General features: G+C 44.9%; 1 protein-coding gene across 1 annotated transcript in view; it reads right to left on the bottom strand.

Moving 5' to 3' along the window:
* Nucleotides 1-22,995, bottom strand: part of itga4 (integrin alpha 4) — a 205,085-nt gene that overhangs the window by 89,333 nt on the left and 92,757 nt on the right. Inside the window, exons 13-16 of the mRNA XM_084314032.1 lie at nucleotides 20,934-20,979; nucleotides 19,764-19,918; nucleotides 2,970-3,124; nucleotides 2,339-2,346 (exon numbers count right to left, since the gene is read on the bottom strand). Coding sequence (XP_084170158.1) covers nucleotides 2,339-2,346; nucleotides 2,970-3,124; nucleotides 19,764-19,918; nucleotides 20,934-20,979 — 364 coding nt within the window. The remainder of the gene's footprint in view (nucleotides 1-2,338; nucleotides 2,347-2,969; nucleotides 3,125-19,763; nucleotides 19,919-20,933; nucleotides 20,980-22,995) is intronic.

The following is a 22,995-nucleotide window of genomic DNA, read 5'->3' as shown; positions in this document are numbered from 1 at the left end:
ATGAGCTCCCTGGGGAAGATCTGTATCTTAAAAATAACTAAAACAACTTGAAAGGAATCTAACAGGGGTTGCATACTACTGTCAACACCTGGCCACACACCAGGGGCACCACTGAGCTGGGAGGAAGCCCCACTTATGGCCAAAGGAAGCTAGTAAATAAATAGCATTCCTGTTATGCTACAGTATAGCATTGTTTAGCTTGTAAATAAATAACTAGAGGAGAGGCTGCTCTGAGTGCAGTAAGAGGAGAGGAGAGGCTTCTCTGAGTGCAGTAAGAGGAGAGGAGAGGCTGCTCTGAGTGCAGTAAGAGGAGAGGAGAGGAGAGGAGAGGAGAGGAGAGGAAGGAGAGGAGAGGAGAGGAGAGGAGAGGAGAGGAGAGGAGAGGAGAGGAGAGGAGAGGAGAGGAGAGGAGAGGCTGCTCTAAGTGCAGTAAGAGGAGAGGAGAGGAGAGGAGAGGAGAGGAGAGGAGAGGCTGCTCTGAGTGCAGTAAGAGGAGAGGAGAGGAGAGGAGAGGAGAGGAGAGGAGAGGAGAGGAGAGGAGAGGAGAGGAGAGGAGAGGAGAGGAGAGGAGAGGAGAGGAGAGGAGAGGAGAGGCTGCTCTGAGTGCAGTAAGAGGAGAGGAGAGCAACGCCCGGAGTGTTAAATGTCCCTTGACTAAGACGGGGAGGACGTGACCCTCTTTGCGCCGCCCTGTGCCTCAAATAGATTGCTATCAGCTCTATCTTTAATCTTTCAAAATGTTCAGTTGCTATCGCTATTAGCTCTATCTTTAATTTTTCAAAATGTACAGTTGCTATTGCATGCACTCATCTATGTTCCACTACACACATGAGTGCATGCTTACCAACTGTCCGTCTGCAACACTACTATCACCAACATCTAAGAAGGGAGATCCCCCCTTGAATGGCCCTTCTAAGGTTTCTCTCCTCCACACTGCCTGTGGAGCTTTTTTCCCTATTGTTAGGTTTTAGTGAGTTTTTCCTTACCTTCGCGTGGGGTATGTCTGGGAGTGCTTGCATTCTTTCATTTATTTGCATCCATCTAAAAATGTTTGCACCTTATGGTGTTCTTGTTCTGTTCTTGACTTATTGTTATGTTTTCTTCTTGACTTGTTTAAAGAAGATCTGTACGGCCCATGGGGACATTAACGTGTGTTGTCGGGCCCTATAAATAAATTTGATTTGATTTGATTTGATTTGAGAGGCTGCTCTGAGTGCAGTAAGAGGAGAGGAGAGGAGTAAGAGGAGAGGAGAGGCTGCTCTGAGTGCAGTAAGAGGAGAGGAGAGGAGAGGAGAGGAGAGGAGAGGAGAGGAGAGGAGAGGAGAGGAGAGGAGAGGAGAGGAGAGGAGAGGAGAGGAGAGGCTGCTCTGAGTGCAGTAAGAGGAGAGGAGAGGAGAGGAGAGGCTGCTCTGAGTGCAGTAAGAGGAGAGGAGAGGCTGCTCTGAGTGCAGTAAGAGGAGAGGAGAGGAGAGGAGAGGAGAGGAGAGGAGAGGAGAGGAGAGGAGAGGAGAGGAGAGGAAAGGAGAGGAGAGGCTGCTCTGAGTGCAGTAAGAGGAGAGGAGAGGCTGCTCTGAGTGCAGTAAGAGGAGAGGAGAGGCTGCTCTGAGTGCAGTAAGAGGAGAGGAGAGGCTGCTCTGAGTGCAGTAAGAGGAGAGGAGAGGCTGCTCTGAGTGCAGTAAGAGGAGAGGAGAGGCTGCTCTGAGTGCAGTAAGAGGAGAGGAGAGGCTGCTCTGAGTGCAGTAAGAGGAGAGGAGAGGCTGCTCTGAGTGCAGTAAGAGGAGAAGAGAGGAGAGGAGAGGAGTGCAGTAAGAGGAGGAGAGGCTGCTCTGAGTGCAGTAAGAGGAGAAGAGAGGAGAGGAGTGCAGTAAGAGGAGAGGAGAGGAGAGGAGAGGAGAGGAGAGGAGAGGAGAGGAGAGGAGAGGAGAGGAGAGGAGAGGAGAGGAGAGGAGAGGAGAGGAGAGGAGAGGAGAGGAGAGGCTGCTCTGAGTGCAGTAAGAGGAGAAGAGAGGCTGCTCTGAGTGCAGTAAGAGGAGAGGAGAGGAGTGCAGTAAGAGGAGAGGAGAGGAGTAAGAGGAGAGGAGTAAGAGGAGAGGAGAGGCTGCTCTGAGTGCAGTAAGAGGAGAGGAGAGGAGTGCAGTAAGAGGAGAGGAGAGGAGTAAGAGGAGAGGAGAGGAGTAAGAGGAGAGGAGAGGCTGCTCTGAGTGCAGTAAGAGGAGAGGAGAGGAGAGGCTGCTCTGAGTGTAGTAAGAGGAGAGGAGAGGTGTCATGGAGCAGCTGAGATACTCCAATCTTTTTTTTTTCTCTCTCTTTTGACGCACAGCTTTCCAAAAGTTATTACTGATATTTCTGTGGGTCCAAACGAAGACATGGCAGTCGTACAGGTAGTTTTTAATGAGTCCTACGGGTTGTTTTTGACAGCAGTCCTAGACTAATTTTTTACGGCAGTTCTACAGGTAGTTTTTGACAGCAGTCCTACAGGTAGTTTTTAATGACAGTCGTACAGGTAGTTTTTGACAGCAGTCCTACAGGTAGTGTTTGACAGCAATCCTACAGGTAGTTTTTAATGACAGTCCTACAGGTAGTTTTTGACGGCAGTCCTACAGGTAGTTTTTGACAGCAGTCCTACAGGTAGTTTTTGACAGCAGTCCTACAGGTAGTTTTTGACGGCAGTCCTACAGGTAGTTTTTGACGGCAGTCCTACAGTTTCCCCAATTAATATTCAGATTCGGATTTGGGCTCATCCCTAGTGTGTGTGTCCTACCCTCATATAAGCCTCATGCTACAGGCCAGCTGGTTATGTGTATGTGTGTGTATCCTACCCTCAAATAGGCCTCATGCTGGCTACAGGCCAGCTGGTTTTGTGTGTGTGTGTGTGTGAGTGTGAGTGTGAGTGTGAGTGTGAGTGTGAGTGTGAGTGTGAGTGTGTGTGTGTGTGTGTGTGTGTGTGTGTGTGTGTGTGTGTATCTTACCCTCATATAGGCCTCATGCTGGCTACAGGCCAGCTGGTTGTGTCGTGCTCTGACCATCCCTGTTGTCCTATTAGATGTCCCGTTACCATGGAAATAGAAGCGATGAGGGAAGGAGGGCTTGTGGAGGAGATCTGCTGTAAGGTTATACTGGAGATCTGAGGATGAGGAGAGGAGAAGAGAGGGGAGAAGAGGAGAGGAGAAGAGAGGGGAGAAGGGGAGAGGGATGAGGAGAGGAGAGAAGAGGATTAGAGAAGAGTAGAGGAGAATAGAGGGGAGAAGAGGAGAGGGATGAGGAGAGGAGAGAAGAGGAGAGGATTAGAGAAGAGTAGAGGAGGAGAGAGGAGAGGAATGACATCACAAAGGGTAGTGTATGGTTTTGGCCAAGTGGTGAAAGAAGGAGTCACGGAGGCAGTTGTCATCAGATGGTTTTTTATTTATTCTTTGGACAACCAGTGAAAATATGCACACAAAAACAGATGGTGTTTCCAAAAAAGAAAAAGGAAAACAAATGTAAATAACATTTAAAAAACCCTCTTCACAACATTGCAGGACTTTGCACTTTGCAGGAGAGCACAGAGACGAACACCCAATAATGTATAGAAATGAATCTCAATAAAAAAAACTGTTAACTAATAATGTGTGTTTCTGTTATTTATGTATCTGTAACTGTTCTTAGCATACATATTATGAATGATACCATGAAAAGGCCTAGTGAAAAGGCCATGTGCTTTTCATCAGGCTAGCTTCAGGCACATGTGGGGACCAGGGCTGGATCAAACAGACCCTGTTAGGGGTAAGTGCAATAATAATACTAAGTATAATGTTTAGCCACTACACAAAATATCAACAATTGACTAAATTTATTACAAATAGGTTTGACTGTTACTGTGTTGTGCATATCTTATTCATAGGGCATGGGATGTCCCCATGTCAGGTAGTACTTCTGTTTGGCTCTTAAGCCAGAGATTTATTTCACATCACAAATAGATCAATACAGTCCATATTAAGTGATGTTGCGTTTCTTGTTCAAATGTAGCCAAGAGTGAAGTTTCAAGTTTCTTTAATAGTTGTCATACAGAAGTACAGAATACTTTTGTACAAAATGCTTCTTACTGTTGCGCTCCAGAGACTGTGCAAGACAAGATAAGTATGAAATAAAAACATAGTAAAATTAGAAGTAAAAAAAGAGGTCACAGTGTTCAGTTTAGACATATGTACAATGTTCGATGCAGAATAGACGTAGTTACCATACAATATACAATACTGTGCAGTGTACTAATATACAATACTATATAGTGCAAGGCAGAAATGGAGAAATGGGACGAGGTGCAATTTAGGTACAATTCACAGTAGGTGTACGAGTTGTAGTGCAAATCCTTTATCAATAAATATAAAGTGTAAGTGTGTTTGTGTGATCTAAAGTGTGGAGAGTGGGTGCTGCAGTGTATTGTTTGTTTGAGTGAGTGTGTGCGTGTGGGTGTGTGTGCTGTGTGCATTTGATGGTTGTTGCATAGTGATTATTGTTCGTTTAGCGATTATTGTTCGTTTAGCAGCCTGATGGCCTGGGGATAGAAGCTTCTTCTGAGTCTTTCTGTGCTCGCCTTAAGACTCCGGTATCGCTTGCCTGACCGCAGCAGTTCAAAGAGGCAGTTGTTCGGGTGGCTCGAGTCCTTAATAATTCTCTTAGCCTTCCCCTTGCACCGCTTGATGTAAATGTTCTGGAGGGTGGGAAGCCCCCCTCCAATTGTGCGTTCGGCTGAACGTGTCACTCTTTGTAGTCTGCTACGGTCTTGTGCAGTGCTATTCCCAAACCAGGAGGTGATGTTGCCGGTCAGGATGCTCTCTATTGTACATGAGTAGAAGTTCCTAAGGATCTTCTGACTGACTTGGAACTTCCTTAGGCGCCTGAGGAAGTAGAGGCGTTGTCGTGCCTTCTTCACAACACTGTCAATGTGTGTGGTCCATGTCAAGTCCTCGGATATGTGGGCTCCGAGGTACTTGAAACTGTTCACTCTCTCAACCGGTGCCCCGTCGATGCTGAGGGGGCTGTAGTCCTTGACCCCCGACCTCCTGAAGTCCACAATCATCTCTTTTGTTTTGCTGACGTTCAGGGAGAGGCAGTTCTCCTGACACCACTGTGACAGGTTCTCTACCTCTTCCAGGTAGGCCCTTTCGTCGTTGGCAGAGATCAGGCCCACCACTACTGTGTCATCAGCAAATTTGATGATGGTGTTGTTGTTCCGCTGTGCTACGCAGTCATGTGTGTACAGGGAGTAGAGGAGGGGGCTCAGAACACAGCCCTGGGGGGCCCCTATGTTGAGCGTGATGGATGAGGAGGTGCAGTTGCCGGCTCTTACCACCTGGGGTCTGCCCGTCAGGAAGTCCAAGACCCACTGGCACAGGTCATAGTTCAAGCCCAGGTCCCTGAGCTTGGCTATGAGTTTGGAGGGGACTATGGTATTGAATGCTGAGCTGTAGTCGATGAACAGCATTCTCACATAGTTCCCCTGCCTCTTGTCCAGATGTGATGCTGCTGTGTGCAGCACATGGGCTATGGCGTCCTCCGTGGACCTGTTGGGGCGATATGCAAATTGCAGAGGGTCCAGGTTGATGGGGAGGGAGGAACAGATGTAGCCCTTCACTAGCTTCTCAAAGCACTTCATGGCTATGCTGAGTCTCCATCAGCAGACCCCCCCCCCCCCCCCCCATTGCCGTGGTTTGTAGGCTGGTGTTGTTATTCACAGCCTCAAACCTCGCATAGAAGGAATTGAGATCATTTTGCTAAGGAGATGTCACTGTTCAGTTTGAGGGGGGTTCCTTTGTAGTCTGTCATTGTTCTGAGGCCCTGCCACATGCCTCTAGAGTCAGCCTGTTCAAACTGAAGTTCAACTTTATCCCTGTAACGCCGTTTTGCCTCTATTACTGCTCTCCTGACGTTGTATCTTGCCATCTTGTGTTCTTCCATGTTGCCTGTCACCAGCCCGGTGTTGTATGCTGATGTGCGCACTTTCAGAGCCTCACGGACGGATTTGTCTACCCAGGGCTTTTGATTTGGGTAGATTTTAATTTTGGTGGAGGGGATTGTTTCTTCTACCTGAGTACAGACATAGTCAATCACCGTTTCGGTGTATTCGTTAATATTGGCTGTGTTATCACGGAATACACTCCAGTCTGTACTTCCCAGTACAGCTTGGAGTGACTCCTCTGACGTCACGGTCCAACGCTTAACCTCTCGCGAGACCACCGGCGTTCGCTTGAGACTTTGTTTGTACTTTGGCAAAAGAAATATTGCAGCGTGATCGCTTTTACCGAATGGACTAAGAGCCTGTGACTTGTACCCATTCTTAAATTGCGAGTATACATGGTCTAATATGTTCTCGCCTCTGGTGGGACAGGTCACATGCTGATAGAAATTCGGCAGCACCTTTTTAAGACGCGCGCTGTTAAAATCACCCAGAACCAAAATGGCGGCGTCAACATTAGCTGCCTGGAGTTTGTTTACCTCGTCGTGAAGTTTTGAAAGTGCGACCCCAGTGTTCGCGTGTGGTGGAATGTACACTCCGATGAGGATGATGGACGTTAACTCTCTTGGGAGGAAGAAGGGTCGACATTTTATCGTGATAAACTCCAGGGCCCTCATGCATCAACGTGGACGTAGAACTTGACCTACTTCCACACGTAAGCACGGAATGTAGAACTAGCGCACGCACAGGGAAGTCGGCATTCATCACACGTGCGTACGCAGGCTCTATGGTCCTCCGTGTTGATAAATACCACTTTGTTCTACCGTCAATGCTCGTGCATGATTATCCATATATGGTCATGGAAATGAGGAAACACCCCCCATGGGATGTGAAATAATGGACGGACCCGAGCGGAACCCTGAGAAACTCACGAAGATTGTTCACTGCTGTCGAACCAAGAAGACACTATCGCGTATTGTGGGATTAATAAAAGGCGGACTCGTAAACGGTGATGTCAGATATCAACGGCTCCCTAAGACCATTGCTGCAATTCTGCCTGGACAGCTCAAAATACTAATAAAGACCGTTCGTTGACCACTGTTTGGCGTTGGTTGTGTGTCATTATAACCGTGCTGTAATATGAATGCCTTTATTAGTTGTGTTCGATTGGCTATATGATTTTTAGAGGCATCTATTTTGTTGTCGGCTAATAAAGACCGCGCTGGAATATGACTGCCTTTTCCCGTGTTGTTTGATTAATACCCACGGATTAAAGTTCTCCTCAATTCTATTCCAAATCGCGATGGATCTCCCGTCAATTTTCTACCTGCTGCATATGATTTCTAGAGGCATACTACAATCTATTTTGATGTCAGTATTGGGTAGCCTATATAAACAATATAATACGAGAGCATATACAAGAACAATGAATCTCACTGCATGTATGATGTAGCCTGCCTTTCAATACATGAACTTGAATTCCATCATGTCTGTGTGCGGGACTCAAGGCTGCTGTCACAATGGGTGGTACCGGTACAGTAATAATAACAGTCCACACAATATCACGATCCATGCCATAGCCTATGTTCTATTAGGACATGATCTGTGACGACAAATGTTCTAGAATGTTTGATTAAGATATCATACTCTGACAGCATGCCTATGAGCAACAAAAACGCAAACTTGAATCCCATCATATAGTCTGTCCACTATCTGCATGGTGTCATTGCAATGCGTTTTCTATTCTTTCTTGTACAGTAAAAAGGGGGAAGAACACTATATTCATATGACTTATTCTGCTTACAGCTTCGAAATTACACTTGTTTCGTTTAACGTAAAGCCTTTTAAATATAATCAAAACGTTCCCGTGTTTCGGCGGTCTGTGCGCAAAATAATAACGAGTTGAGCTTTATGATTTATGATGAATTGAAAATGGGGGACCCTGATGTAAACAGGACGAAAGTTGGTCTGCATCCCCAATTAACAATTGTATGTACTGAGCTGTACTGTACTGTACCCATTCTGCAATCTGTTAATAAACTTTTCAATCAATCAATCAATCAAGCTACGCGGAGCGCAGTCAGTCAGTAGCCTACACCCCGTATATTCCGATAACACTATATAAACCATGCTGCATTCATTCTGAGAGAAAGATCTATTATTCCAAATGCTATTTATAGGGTTTTGACCATAATTACACTACTGTTGCTATCTTACAATGAACTATAATGAACTACGGTTCATACAGAACATCCAGTGTTATTATGCACAGAAGCTCATTTCCTTGTTGTAATAATATATTCTACCACTGGGAGCTAGGTACGCCAGGTCTGACCTGTGCGTAGATGTACGCACGAAGTCAAGTTCAAGTTCAAATTGATGAATCCCACTCTTTGCTTAGAAATGATCGTACGCACGGGTTACGCACAGATCTGTGCGTAGAACACGTTGATGCATGAGGGCCCAGGTCTGGGGAGCAGTGGTTAGACAGTTCCTTTGTGTTGCCTAAATCGCACCACTCCTTGTTTATCATGAAGGCAATGCCGCCTCCTCTCGTCTTTAGTGACTCTTCTGCCGTCCGGTCCTTGCGGAGAACGAAGAAGTGGTCTGCCGGTTCTATTGCGTGATTCGGGACATCTGGACTCAGCCAAGTTTCTGTGAAACAGAGGACGTTACAATCCCGAATGTCCCTCTGGAATTGGATCCGTGCTCTGATGTCATCCAGTTTATTTCCTATCGATTGCACATTGGCCAACAATATGCTGGGCAATGTGGTTCTGTGTCGTTTGGACCTCAGTCTGTTTCGGACCCCCGCTCTCTTTCCACGTCTTCGCGGCGGTTTCTCCTCCTGGTCTTGGCCATGATAACAAAGGATCTCGGCGGGCCATTTCTGCTGTTCAGCGATCCAATCCAGAGAGCAATCCAAACGGTAAGTTTTCCTTAATCCAATGTCAATGATTGACTGACGGTCATACACATATAATGCACCAACAGTTGGTGCAAATAAAACTCCTAATACTATAAAAATTAACAAAAGAAAGCACAGTCTCGACGGAGCGATCAGAAAGGCAGCCATCAGAGCAGCGCCAGTTCAATCTTCAAACAAAGACCCTAACCCCATCAAAACAGCAGTCAAAGTGTATATTTTCAGCACTACATTTGTTTACCAATGATTTTAAGTGTTATTAGCTAAATATTTGGGCCGATCCATAGATGCACATAGTATGACTTGGCCATAATAAGGTCATTTTATATAATTCAGTACTGTATCTAAAATCAAAAATCCATGTAAATCATCTGCCCTTTGTTCATTTGCTTAGATTTTTAATACACTTCAGAAGTTCAGACGGTACTGAATGAGCTCAGTGGCACTTTTGGTCAATGTTAGCATGGTGTTATTCACCGTCAAATATTGGGGGGGACGGGACGAATAATAATAATAATTTATATTCTCCTTTGGTTCATTACAATTTACACAAGCATAGTAACAGACACAATATTTCTTACACTGGGAATACATTCCCTGAGGACCATAGATGTCCTTAGATACCAAGAACATGCAAATGGACCTTGCAGAAGTGGAGCACACTTCCAATTACTTGGGTATGTAATTTTAGGCACATTTTCTGAAAATATGGCTAGGGCTTAAGAGGTTCATCTGAAGACCTTTTTCAGGTAACAACCCTGACCAAATGACCAGGAGTACAAATAACATGTCAGATGATCCTCACCAGTGGTGCAGTGGTGATTTCATAAGGGGTTGCACTGTGTTTTAATGACATCACGTGCATGCGCGCGGGCGCATAAATGTTCCCTTGTGAATAAAGATGATGCCTAATTGCCTCTAGGAATGGAATGGTCCAACTGTAGTATTTGAACACACCTGACGACCTGAGCTATTGTTATGCAAAGTAGCCAGGTGGGTACTTGGCGCAGAGTCGAGTGGACATTCTTGTGCGTGCGCGTGCTCCTGCTCAAAGAAGTTTGGTAGGCCGTGCAACCCCCGTCCCATGAGCCCTGCATGCCTGATCCTCACCAAGACAAGCAGGGTGGTTGTTTGGGTGTTGATTAATGGCTGACCTGTCTATCTCTCACATGTCTATCTCTCACATGTCTATCTCTCACAGCAAGCCTGGGTAGGACCAACAGACACACAGATAACCAGGGGCCCACTGTGTGTGTGTTGTTTGGTTTGTGGTTGTCCAACTGCCTCTAACAAAGATAAGATGACCACATGCTCTCTCTCTCCCTTTCTCTCTCTCTCCCTCTCTCTCTCTCTCTCTCTCTCTCTCCCTCTCTCTCTCTCTCTCTCTCTCTCTCTCTCTCTCTCTCTCTCTCTCTCTCTCTCTCTCTCTCTGTCTCTCTCCCTCTCTCTCTCTGACAGTCTACTGTTTGTCTAGCTGGAAGCCTGCTGCCTTTGACATCACTGATCCACCCCTACATATTAACTAATCTAACTAGATACAGCTAGGATAGAGAGAGAGAGAACAGGAGAGACATAGAGGAAGAGACACAGAAAGAGAGAGACAAGGATAAACAGAGAGAGACATAGAAGAGCTTTGAGCTTAATAGAGCTGTAAGAGCATCTTTAAGGTGGAAGTCATTGAACTACAGAGTCCAATGACGCGTGTGTACCATAAACGGTTAACAGTTAAGTATGTAAATGAACGTAGCATCGAGGACGTATGACGTATCTTTGACTACAGAGGTTCAGCTCAAAACGGGTGTGAACGCGGGCCAGTTCGCTAGACAGTACCAAGGTTCCAAGAATCCAGAACTGAACCGGTTCCACAACCAGAACTAATTTGGAAATGGGCTATATGAGAATCGATTTGTGAGCTATGAAAGAGGGGTGTGGCTAACATATAGGGGCGGAGCTAACCTACACCAATGAAAAATAAACTGCTGAGTCTGTACTGACTAGAGCCTTATATATAACCAGGTGCAGTAGACTTACCTATACCCCCTCTGTACTGACTAGAGCCTTATAACCAGGTGAGGTAGACTTACCTATACCCCCTCTGTACTGACTAGAGCCTTATAACCAGGTGAGGTAGACTTACCTATACCCTCTCTGTACTGACTAGAGCCTTATATATAACCAGGTGCAGTAGACTTACCTATACCCCCTCTGTACTGACTAGAGCCTTATAACCAGGTGAGGTAGACTTACCTATACCCCCTCTGTACTGACTAGAGCCTTATAACCAGGTGAGGTAGACTTACCTATACCCCCTCTGTACTGACTAGAGCCTTATAACCAGGTGAGGTAGACTTACCTATACCCCCTCTGTACTGACTAGAGCCTTATAACCAGGTGAGGTAGACTTACCTATACCCTCTCTGTACTGACTAGAGCCTTATATATAACCAGGTGAGGTAGACTTACCTATACCTCCTCTGTACCGACTAGAGCTTTATATATAACAAGGTGCAGTAGACTTACCTATAACTCCTCTGTACTGACTAGAGCCTTATATATAACCAGGTGAGGTATACTTACCTATACCCCCTCTGTACTGACTAGAGCCTTATATATAACCAGGTGAGGTATACTTACCTATACCGTCTGCCTGAATACTTTCCACAACAAATTCGTGTTTCTGCGTCTCTGATTGGCTACGCGCGTTTCTGGTCATGTGACATGTGCGCCAATCGTGGGACCGCAAGTTTTTGGATGGTTAAGCTTAGGCGCTCTTTCGAAGTTGGTTAAGGTTAGAGTTTGTCTTAGAGCATGGCGATAGAACGCCTGCCCTGATTCCAAACTCTAACCTTAACCAACTGCGAAAGAGTCGCCTAAGCTTAACCAGTGATAAACTAGGCGTTAGGTAGTTTGCAGGCTGTTAGACCCGGAAATAGGCGCAGAACTTGCCGTCCCACGATTGGCGCACATGTCACATGACCAGAAACGCGCGTGGCCAATCAGAGCGCAAAACTCGAACGCGGAAACACGAATTTGTTGTGGAAAGTATAGACGCATACCGTCTAGATTCCGAAATTACAGATAAAACCAGAATGACGGAACTGAAGAAAAATTTTGAACTTTTGAAAGAGAAGCATTCCAACGAGACCAAGATAAGCAAACGCAGGAAGTTTTCACGCGACACCAAGGACTACAAGGAGGAAAACGTTTATTTTTGGAGAAAGACCGCCAACCAACACAGAGGAAACCACAGACAGCAAGACCGAGGTTCTGACCGTGGCGCACAAGCCGGCTGGCTCTCCTCAACTTCGGCCGAGTCAGACACCGACAGCCAATCAGGACGCGGAGCGTTTTTTCAAGGGGAACCCCAAGGACGACGTCAGCGGGCGGGTGTCCCCCACAGGGGCGGACAGAGAAGATATCACACAAACGCACCAGACGAGGCTTACGGAAGAAGAGGCCACTCCTACCAAACCCGGAGCGCAACACAATCATGAACTTCTCCACTGCGCCACTGACAGAGACCTGCATCACAGCCCTTAGTAAGGGGTTGTCGTTTGTACCCACTACCACCACCAACGACTTTGATACCATCATAGACTTCCACAAGTTCTTCAGAACACCCCCCTTCCTGGGAGACCCATTGTTAGTGGTATCGGATCTCTGACCACCAACATCTCCACTTTTGTGGACCACTGTCTCAAGCCATGGTGACCTCCCTTCCCTCCTATACACAGGATTCCATTGATCTCATTAACAAACTAAAGGCCACTGTACTACCAGATAATGCTACGTTTGTCACTTTAGATGTGACTAGTCTGTACACCAACATCCCGTGGCTTCATCACCTGTAGCTCCACTCATGTCATCTACCTAATAAAATGTCCATGTGGCCTGAGCTATGTAGGCAAAACCAACCGGCAACTCAAAACACGCATCAGCGAACACCGCAGCAACATCAGATGTGGTGATGAACACAACCCGGTTGCAGTACACTTTAGACAGGCAGGACACAATAACAGGGACATTAACCCTTTCACTGCCACACGACAGCCGGTTAACCCTTTCACTGTGACAATACAGAAGGTTAGCCCTTTACTATCACACAACCGACGGTGATGCTCCATCATTAGCATCATTAGCTCCGCATTTGCGGAGCTAATGATGCTAATGATGGAGCATCGCCGTCGGTTGTGTGATAGTAAAGGGTTAACCTTCTGTCGTGTGGCAGTGAAAGGGTTAAGATACACAGGCATTGAAAAGGTAGAGAGACCAGTGAGAGGCGGAGACCATGGCAAACTACTTTTGCAGAGAGAGAGACCTACCATATACACACCCTTCAGACTATGGCCCCTCTTGGACTGAATGAAGAGTTTGACATTAAACCCTTCCTGTAAATACACACATTCTGTCTGGTTCTGTTTTTTTTTATTAATTTTTCTGTTTTTTAAGTTTTCTTATTATATATTTTTTTTTCTCTATTTTGCATGTGAAGGTGTGTTATATCTAACTACTAACTACCGTACTACTGTTATTGTAACTATGTACCGTATGTTCTGGCACTTGAGCTGCAGTATGTTTTGTAAATTTGTAGCCTATAGGCTAATTGATTTGAACCTTGACCTGGTTCAACCTTGACCCCTAATATGTATGTATATATACCCCACCCCTTTTCACATGTTGGTGACACTTGAAAAAGGCCACAGGCCGAAACGTTGTGTTAAAGTATATTAAACTTGGGAACACTGCAGACGGTGTGCTGACTTTTTTTTCCACAACCTTACATATCTATTTGAGTCAAGCACCCGTGACTATACTTTGGATGTGTGTGAGTCTTTTCTACTACGTATACTTACCTATACCCCCTCTGTACTGACTAGAGCCTTATATATAACCAGGTGAGGTAGACTTACCTATATTTTTTGATTGATTGATATATTTTTTTTGTGTGTCTTACATACAGATGTATGCCCAGCCCATATGGGCTTACAAGACACATAAACAATAAGTATAGTATACTTAACGATACGTATATAGACCAAGATGGCCACAAAAAAGAAAACAAAAGAAAACATAACAAGCTCTAAGCAATGTACTTCAAAGAAACAAGAGGAATTCATATAAAATTATATAGGATATAATGTGTTTTGTCTCAAGTACCATGCTTTCTCCAAAAATCCTGCAAAACTGAAAATCTCCTCCACAAAAAAACAACTCAACATACAACTCTCAGACTGCCAAAACAAATTCTGATTTATAAATGGAACTTTCTCAAATAAAAAACCCACATAAGTGTACAAGGGGCAGTGAAAAACAAAATTAAATTCATCCTCCACCACCCCCAGATCACAGAGAACACACAACCGCTCCTCCTCAGGTGTACCTTGGAATTTACCCACTTCCACAACCAATGGCAGAGTGCCAGACCTCAACTGGGCACAAAGAGACCTCCGTCCTCTCTTTAAATGTAACATTATATAAGGTTCAGTAAAAGAAATCATCTTTAATTTCAACATATTTTCTAAGTTTAGGTTTCTTCCATATCTCCACCTTCCACTTATCCTGATGGATTGTTGATCATTTTGGTTTAATTATATTAACCTTACACTGCAGATTATTCATAAAAATCATACTTAAATCAGCAGAAGAAAAAATCATGGACATCTCTCTTGACCAGGGATGACCGTGTGCTCTGTCCCAGTTAAATATATTTTAGTCATCCTGTCATTTGGCAGCTGGACCAGACGGTTCCATAACCTAACCATTTCACATTTTTGCTTGACCAAACATGAGGCCCAACTTATGTCCCCTTCTATATCCCCTTTTGCTGTATATTTATGGACTCCCAAGAAGTATATCATGGCACGGTTCTGGATAGCATTACATACAGGTGCATCATCAAAACCCCATACTCCAGCAGCATAAAATAAAACAGAACCAACCGTTGAATCATATAGTTGTGTAAATGTTGAAAACCCAAGGTCAGTGCACACTTTCATTTTACTCAACACCCCCCCCCCCCTCTCTCTCTCTCTCTCTCTCTCTCTCTCTCTCTCTCTCTCTCTCTCTCTCTCTCTCTCTCTCTCTCTCTCTCTCTCTCTCTCTCTCTCTCTCTCTCTCTCTCTCTCTCTCTCTCTCTCTCTCTCTCTCTCTCTCTCTCTCTCTCTCTCTCTCTCTCTGTGACAGTCTACTGCTTGTCCAGCTGGAAGCCTGCTGCCTTTAACACCACTGATCCACCCCTACATATTAGCTAATCTAACTAGATACAGCTAGGATAGAGAGAGAGAACAGGAGAGACATAGAGGAAGAGAGAGAGAGACAGAGAGACATAGAGAGAGGGAGCGACAGAGAAACAGAAAGAGAGACAGAGATAAACAGAGAGAGAGACATAGAGGAAGAGAGAGAGAACAAGAGAGACAGAGAGAGAGGGAGATAGAGAGAGAGAAACAGAAAGAGAGAGAGACAGAGACAAACTGAGAGAGAGAGACATAGAGAAAGAGAGAGAGACATACAGTAGAGAGAGACAGAGAGAGAGACAGAGAGCTACACACTTGACCTCCATGCCAAATCTCAGCCTCCTAGGGTGAAAATGGTGGCTGCCAGAGGGTGGACTTTGTGGACCGACCAACCAACCAACAGAGTGGGCTATAGAGCTGCTGGTTGCAGCTAAAAACAAGCAGGTAATTCAGGTGGGTGCTCTCTAAGTAGCATTGAGCTTAATAGAGCTGTAAGAGCATCTTTAAGATACGTGTGTACCATAAACGGTTAACGGTTAAGTATTAAAAATGGAGGTAGCATCGAGGAATGTCCTCCCGTTGATGACGTATCTTTGACTACAGAGGTTCAGCTCAAAACGGGTGTGAACGCGGGTGAGTTCGCTAGACAGTACCAAGTTCCAAGAATCCAGAACTGAACCGGTTCCACAACCAGAACTAATTTGGTGGAAAAGGGCTATATGAGAAACGATTTGTGAGCTATGAAAGAGGCACGTGGCTAACATATAGGGGCGGAGCTGACCTACACCAATGAAAAATAAACTGCTGAGTCTGTACTGACTAGAGCCTTATACATAACCAGGTGCAGTAGACTTACCTATACCCCCTCTGTACTGACTAGAGCCTTATACCTAACCAGGTGCAGTAGACTTACCTATACCCCTCTGTACTGACTAGAGCCTTATACATAACCAGGTGCAGTAGACTTACCTATACCCCCTCTGTACTGACTAGAGCCTTATACCTAACCAGGTGCAGTAGACTTACCTATACCCCCTCTGTACTGACTAGAGCCTTATACATAACCAGGTGCAGTAGACTTACCTATACCCCCTCTGTACTGACTAGAGCCTTATACATAACCAGGTGCAGTAGACTTACCTATACCCCCTCTGTACTGACTAGAGCCTTATACATAACCAGGTGCAGTAGACTTACCTATACCCCCTCTGTACTGACTAGAGCATTATACATAACCAGGTGCAGTAGACTTACCTATACCCCCTATGTACTGACTAGACCCTTATAACCAGGTGCAGTAGACTTACCTATACCCCCTATGTACTGACTAGACCCTTATAACCAGGTGCAGTAGACTTACCTATACCCCCTCTGTACTGACTAGAGCCTTATACATAACCAGGTGCAGTATACTTACCTATACCCCCTATGTACTGACTAGACCCTTATAACCAGGTGCAGTAGACTTACCTATACCCCCTCTGTACTGACTAGAGCCTTATACACAGTGATGCAGTGGTCATGGGACGGGGTTGCATGCTGTTCCACCAGGTCTTTGAGCAGGAGCACGCGCACGCACATGCACGGATGACCGGATGTGCATGCGCGTGCACATAAGAATGCGTTCCACTCCACTCTGCGCCAAGTACCCACCTGGCTACTTTGCATAACAATAGCTCAGGTCGCCAGGTGTGTTCAAATACTACAGTTGGACCATTCACACAAAACCTGTGAATGAAATGTGTTACATTCCATTCCTAGAGGCAATTAGGCATCGTCTTTATTTGCGAGGGAACATTTATGCGCATGCGTGGGAGCATGTGTGCGCGCTTGCACGTGACATCATTAAAACATAGTGCAACCAGAGATAAAATCACCACTGCACCACTGCTTATACATAACCAGGTGAGGTAGACTTACCTATAAGTTAGGGTGACCATATTTTGCTTTCCAAAAAAGAGGACATAGCGTGGAATAAACTCGCCGAAACGGTAAAGTGTGCCACGGGCACACCGTGATTCCGATCCGCGTGAAAATATTCACGGCCATAGAGGAGACCGTGGGACACCTTTTTGCAACCGAATATGTGTCTCGAATTTGCTCCCATGCGGCACGCAAAATCGCGCAAGTCTTGTTTACATCAGGGTCCCCCATTTTCAATTCATCATAAATGTACAGTTCCCTCCCCCTTGTATATATTTACTGTATGTCACAAATGTAACAGTACTGCTTTGAGGTCTTTCTCTGGTCTGCATCCCCTTAACAATTGTGTGTATTGAGCTGTACTGTACCCATTCTGCAATCTGTTAATAAAGTTTTCAATCAATCAATCAATCAATCAATCCCGCAGTGCAATACTCCAATTCAGCCATTGGGTGGGACGGTCATGTGACCCAAATCAGCCAATGGAAGCGAGGGTCCTTAAAGTGTGGGTCCTTAAAGTGTTGCGGTCCTGAGAGTGTTGGTGCTCTCGTCCTGCAGCTGGATACTATTGCCTCACAGCGCGGCCGTCAGCGCGCGGCCCAGAGAGCGCCGCTGGCTCTGCGGCTCTGCAGCTGCATGCTTCTCCGGGAGTCCGGTTGGATAATGCCATGTAAAAAGTTGCATGCCTGACATATCGGCATGTAACTCGAGAACCGAGGCACGGATTTTGGCGATCCAGATGGCATTCGAACGGCAACGAATAGCGCTTTAATTCGGTAATTTATATATTCGGCAAAAAATGCAGCCCGAGCCTTCAGATGCTCGCAAAGGGCCGTGAAACTGAAACTGAAAAACAGTGAAACCCCGGACATTTCGATGAATTAATAAACCCCCCCCGGACGCCTCGGACAGGGCGTGAAAAGAGGACATGTCCGGGCAAAAGAGGACGTTTGGTCACCCTACTATAAGTGCTCTGTACTGACTAGAGCCTTATATTCTCCACTTGCACAACCTGAAAGTAGGCACTTCCGGCTGACTTCCGGTTGCGAATGGTACTTCCTGTCCCATCCAAATACATTGTTTTTAGCTACTTTTCTCCCGTTATTTAAACAACTTTGTCGTCACAGAGAGGCAATGAAACGTTTGTATTATTATAGTATAGAATGTATTTAATAAGCAAACGTTTGTCAGCAGGATTTTTGGGCTGTATTTCATGTAAAAACGTTTACTGTTAGTTTACTTGCTCACGCTAATTAAGGCTAATGCTGGCTGACAGAAGCTAGCGCAAGAAACGACGCAGCAAAGTATTGTTTATAGTGCATTTCTTGCCACCTTATAGCATTTGTACATTTGTATGACAGTCTATAATGCTCCTGTGAGGTTTTTCCGGACGTTTTGGTAATGATTTTCACTATAAAATCATATTTCTAAATGACAGGAAGTTGATAAACTGGCCGGAATAGCTTTGAGCTAACGATCTTTGCCGATGCATTCCATTCTAAATGTAACGTTAGTTGTTCAAAACATTACCTGTCTATATAATTTGTTCCTCAACATTAGCTTCTAACTGTAGCAGGCTGCAGCTTGCTGGCTAACGTTAGCTTCTAACTGTAGCAGGCTGCAGCTTGCTGGCTAACGTTAGCTTCTAACTGTAGCAGGCTGCAGCTTGCTGGCTAACGTTAGCTTCTAACTGTAGCAGGCTGCAGCTTGCTGGCTAACGTTAGCTTCTAACTGTAGCAGGCTGCAGCTTGCTGGCTAACATTAGCTTCTAACTGTAGCAGGCTGCAGTTGGTTTACAAAACATTACCTGTCTATATAACGTTGAGGAACAAATTATATAGACAGGTAATGTTTTGAACAACTAACGTTACGTTTAGAATGGAATGCATCGGCAAAGATTGTTAGCTCAAAGCTATTCCAGCCAGTTTATCAACTTCCTGTCATTTAGAAATATGATTTTATAGTGAAAATCATTACCAAAACGTCCGGAAAAACCTCACGGGAGCATTATAGACTGTCATACAAATGTACAAATGCTATAAGGTGGCAAGAAATGCACTATAAACAATACTTTGCGGCGGCGTTTCTTGCGCTAGCTTCTGTTAGCCAGCATTAGCCTTATTTAGCGTGAGCAAGTAAACTAACAGTAAACGTTTTTACATGAAATACAGCCCAAAAACCCTGCTGACAAACGTTTGCTTATTAAATACATTCTATACTATAATAATACAAACGTTTCATTGCCTCTCTGTGACGACAAAGTTGTTTAAATAACGGGAGAAAAGTAGCTAAAAACAATGTATTTGGATGGGACAGGAAGTACCATTCACAACCGGAAGTCAGCCGGAAGTGCCTACTTTTAGGTTGTGCAAGTGGAGAATATAACCAGGTGAGGTAGACTTACCTATAAGTGCTCTGTACTGACTAGAGCCTTATACATAACCAGGTGAGGTAGACTTACATATAAGTGCTCTGTACTGACTAGAGCCTTATATATAACCAGGTGAGGTAGACTTACCTATAAGTGCTTTGTACTGACTAGAGCCTTATATATAACCAGGTGAGGTAGACTTACCTATAAGTGCTCTGTACTGACTAGAGCCTTATACATAACCAGGTGAGGTAGACTTACCTATAAGTGCTCTGTACTGACTAGAGCCTTATAAAACCAGGTGAGGTAGACTTACCTATAAGTGCTCTGTACTGACTAGAGCCTTACATTATATATAACCAGGTGCAGTAGACTTACCTATAAGTCCTCTGTACTTCCGTGATGTCACTCTGAAGCAGACAGACACATTGACACAGACGGCAGGGGATCCGTGCTCTTGGCACAGAGCCAACGAACGGTTAATACTGTCAGGCAGCAGCAGGGACGCCTCAACCTTCACAACAGGACGGGTCCTACAGGGTAAAAAAAAGAAAACAAACCGACAGCGGTTAGAACTCACTACAAGACTGGAAGTAGATCAGACTGACTGGTCCTAGATCAGTTGGTCAGACTGACTTGTCCTAGATCAGTTGATGAGACTGACTGGTCCTATATCAGTTGATGAGACTGACTGGTCCTAAATCAGTTGGTCAGACTGACTGGTCCTAGATCAGTTGATGAGACTGACTGGTCCTAGACCAGTTGTTTTTTATGGTTAACTCCTCTTGGGACCAGTGATGTACCTGAACCTGTATCTACCACTGCGTCTCTGGGGTGAGACGTCGTGCCATCTACTGCCCTACTCTCTCCGTGGGCCTCGTTCCTGGTGTGGGACATCGTCATCGCTCTCAATGTTTCCACGAGAGGATTCCTATAATCTAACTCCTTTTTCGTGGGTCCCGTTTGCTGAGTTGCACGTCGGCAGTGTTCTGTGGTGTGAGGCTTCATCATCGCTCTCTAGGCTTCCACGGGAGGATGCCTATGTTTCTCACTCCATTTTCATGAACTCCGTTTTCATGTACCCCGTTTGCTGTGTTGCCTGTCGGCAAGTGTTCTGGTGAGTCTGAACAGAACTTTCATTTCATTCATGGACTCTAGAAGATTCACCTGTGTATTTTGAGTTCTCCCTTAAAGGGACAGTGCCGCTTTTTTGTTGTGAATAAATTATGCCCTTGTTTTTGGCTAACTTTGAATACCTGTCTGTGTCGTGCAATTGGGGTCGCATTACAATCCCTAACACTAGGAGGCATGACTCTGGCTATACAGATTGGACCTCATGCACCAACAGACTTACAACAAAAGTTACAAGCAAATTTCATCGTAGTGTATCATAAATGTGTACCTAACAGAGGAGTTTCAATCCATAAATGTGTACTGAACAGAGGATTTGTAATCCACAAATGTGTACTTAACAGAGGTTTTTGTATCTATAAATGTGTACTTAATAGGAGTCAGAACACAGTTGTATCAAAATAAAACAAATGTTACCTGAGTATCACAGCAGAGTCTGAGAGGAAAGCTCCTACTGCCAAGTCTAGAGAGAGAGAGAGAGAGAGAGAGAGAGAGAGAGAGAGAGAGAGAGAGAGAGAGAGAGAGAGAGAGAGAGAGAGAGAGAGAGAGATTACATGTGATAATGTGAATGTTTAGATTATCTGGAATTAGTGTCATGATGGCATTTCGAAGCATTACTGTTGTTTAGTGATAAACCAAAATAACACATCTTAGTAGAACTAGGTCTCAGTAAAGAATACGTATTATGTGTCTTACTAAGTCTCAGTAAAGAACACTTTCAGTAAGGGCTCTGTGGAGTGTTGTGGCTATTGCATCATCCATGGATCTGTTTTGCCGGTAGGAGCAGCCCAGTACAACCACAGTCTGACACTGTTGACCACTAGTAGCTGCCCAGTACAACCACAGTCTGACACTGTTGACCACTAGGAGCTGCCCAGTACAACTACAGTCTGACAGTGTTGCCCACTAGGAGCTGCCCAGTAGAACCACAGTCTGACACTGTCGACCACTAGGAGCTGCCCAGTACAACCACAGTCTGACACTGTCGACCACTAGGAGCTGCCCAGTACAACCACAGTCTGACACTGTTGACCACTAGGAGCTGCCCAGTAGAACCACAGTCTGACACTGTCTACCACTAGGAGCTGCCCAGTACAACCACAGTCTGACCCACTGTTGACCACTAGGAGCTGCACAGTACAACTACAGTCTGACACTGTTGACCACTAGTAGCTGCCCAGTACAACCACAGTCTGACACTGTTGACCACTAGGAGCTGCACAGTAGAACCACAGTCTGACACTGTTGACCACTAGGAGCTGCACAGTAGAACTACAGTCTAACACTGTTGACCACTAGGAGCTGCCCAGCACAACTACAGTCTGACACTGTTGACCACTAGGAGCTGCCCAGTACAACTACAGTCTGACACTGTTGACCACTAGTAGCTGCCCAGTACAACCACAGTCTGACACTGTTGACCACTAGTAGCTGCCCAGTAGAACCACAGTCTGACACTGTTGACCACTAGGAGCTGCACAGTAGAACCACAGTCTGACACTGTTGACCACTAGGAGCTGCCCAGTACAACAGCAGACTTCCTGAGACCACAGGATATCCTGTTTAAGTTAAAGGATGTCCTGTATGATTCAGTCAGGGCAGCCTGACGGCAGGAGGACAGATCAGAAAGACAGGGAATTTTTATTCAAAATAGAAAAAGGAGAGAGAAACACAAAGAGAGGGAGAGAAGGAAGAGAGACACAAAGAGAGGGAGAGAAGGAAGTTAGACAAAAAGAGAGAAGGAAGATAGACAAAGAGAGAGAAGAAGGGAGAGAGAGAAATAATTTCACAGACACAGCGAGAAGAAACAAGAGACAAAGAGAGAGGATGCAGAGAAACAAAGAGAGAGAGAGAGAGAGAGAGAGAGAGAGAGAGAGAGAGAGAGAGAGAGAGAGAGAGAGAGAGAGAGAGAGAGAGAGAGAGAGAGAGAAGGGAGATAGATAAAGAGAGAAGCGAGAGACACAAAGAGAGAGAGAGAAGGGAGAGGACAGAGAGAAGGGAGATATGTTGCATAGTAGATAGTAGTATAGTAGCATAGCACATACAGTAGTAGAGACATATTATAGCACATACAGTAGTAGATAGTAGTAGAGACATACAGTAATATGAATGAATGAATGAAAAAGTTTATTTTTGAACATGTATTCTCCATATTCCTCCAAACAAATCACAATATCAAGCTCCGTCATACATAACAATCATAATGAAAAATAAATTAAGCAAAAAGTCAAGAGCAATGTAGTTAGTTTGTTGACATGTTCAAAAAAGGAGTAGAGGGAAGCTAAGTTTATTGATCCATACCCCCTTACATTTAAAAAAAAAATTCTTCCATTAAATTGTACTTGATTTAACATAATTTAGAATAATACATTATATACTATACTTATAGTACAAAAAGAAAAAACTTGAGTAGCTTGACAGCAGTAAATACAACACAACAATAACACAATATAACATAACTTTGTTTATCCGCATTACT

The sequence above is a fragment of the Notolepis coatsorum genome (genome assembly GCF_963971535.1).
Source record: "Notolepis coatsorum genome assembly, chromosome: 5".
Taxonomy (NCBI): Eukaryota; Metazoa; Chordata; class Actinopteri; order Aulopiformes; family Paralepididae; genus Notolepis; species Notolepis coatsorum.
This window is presented reverse-complemented; position numbering and strand designations above follow the sequence as displayed.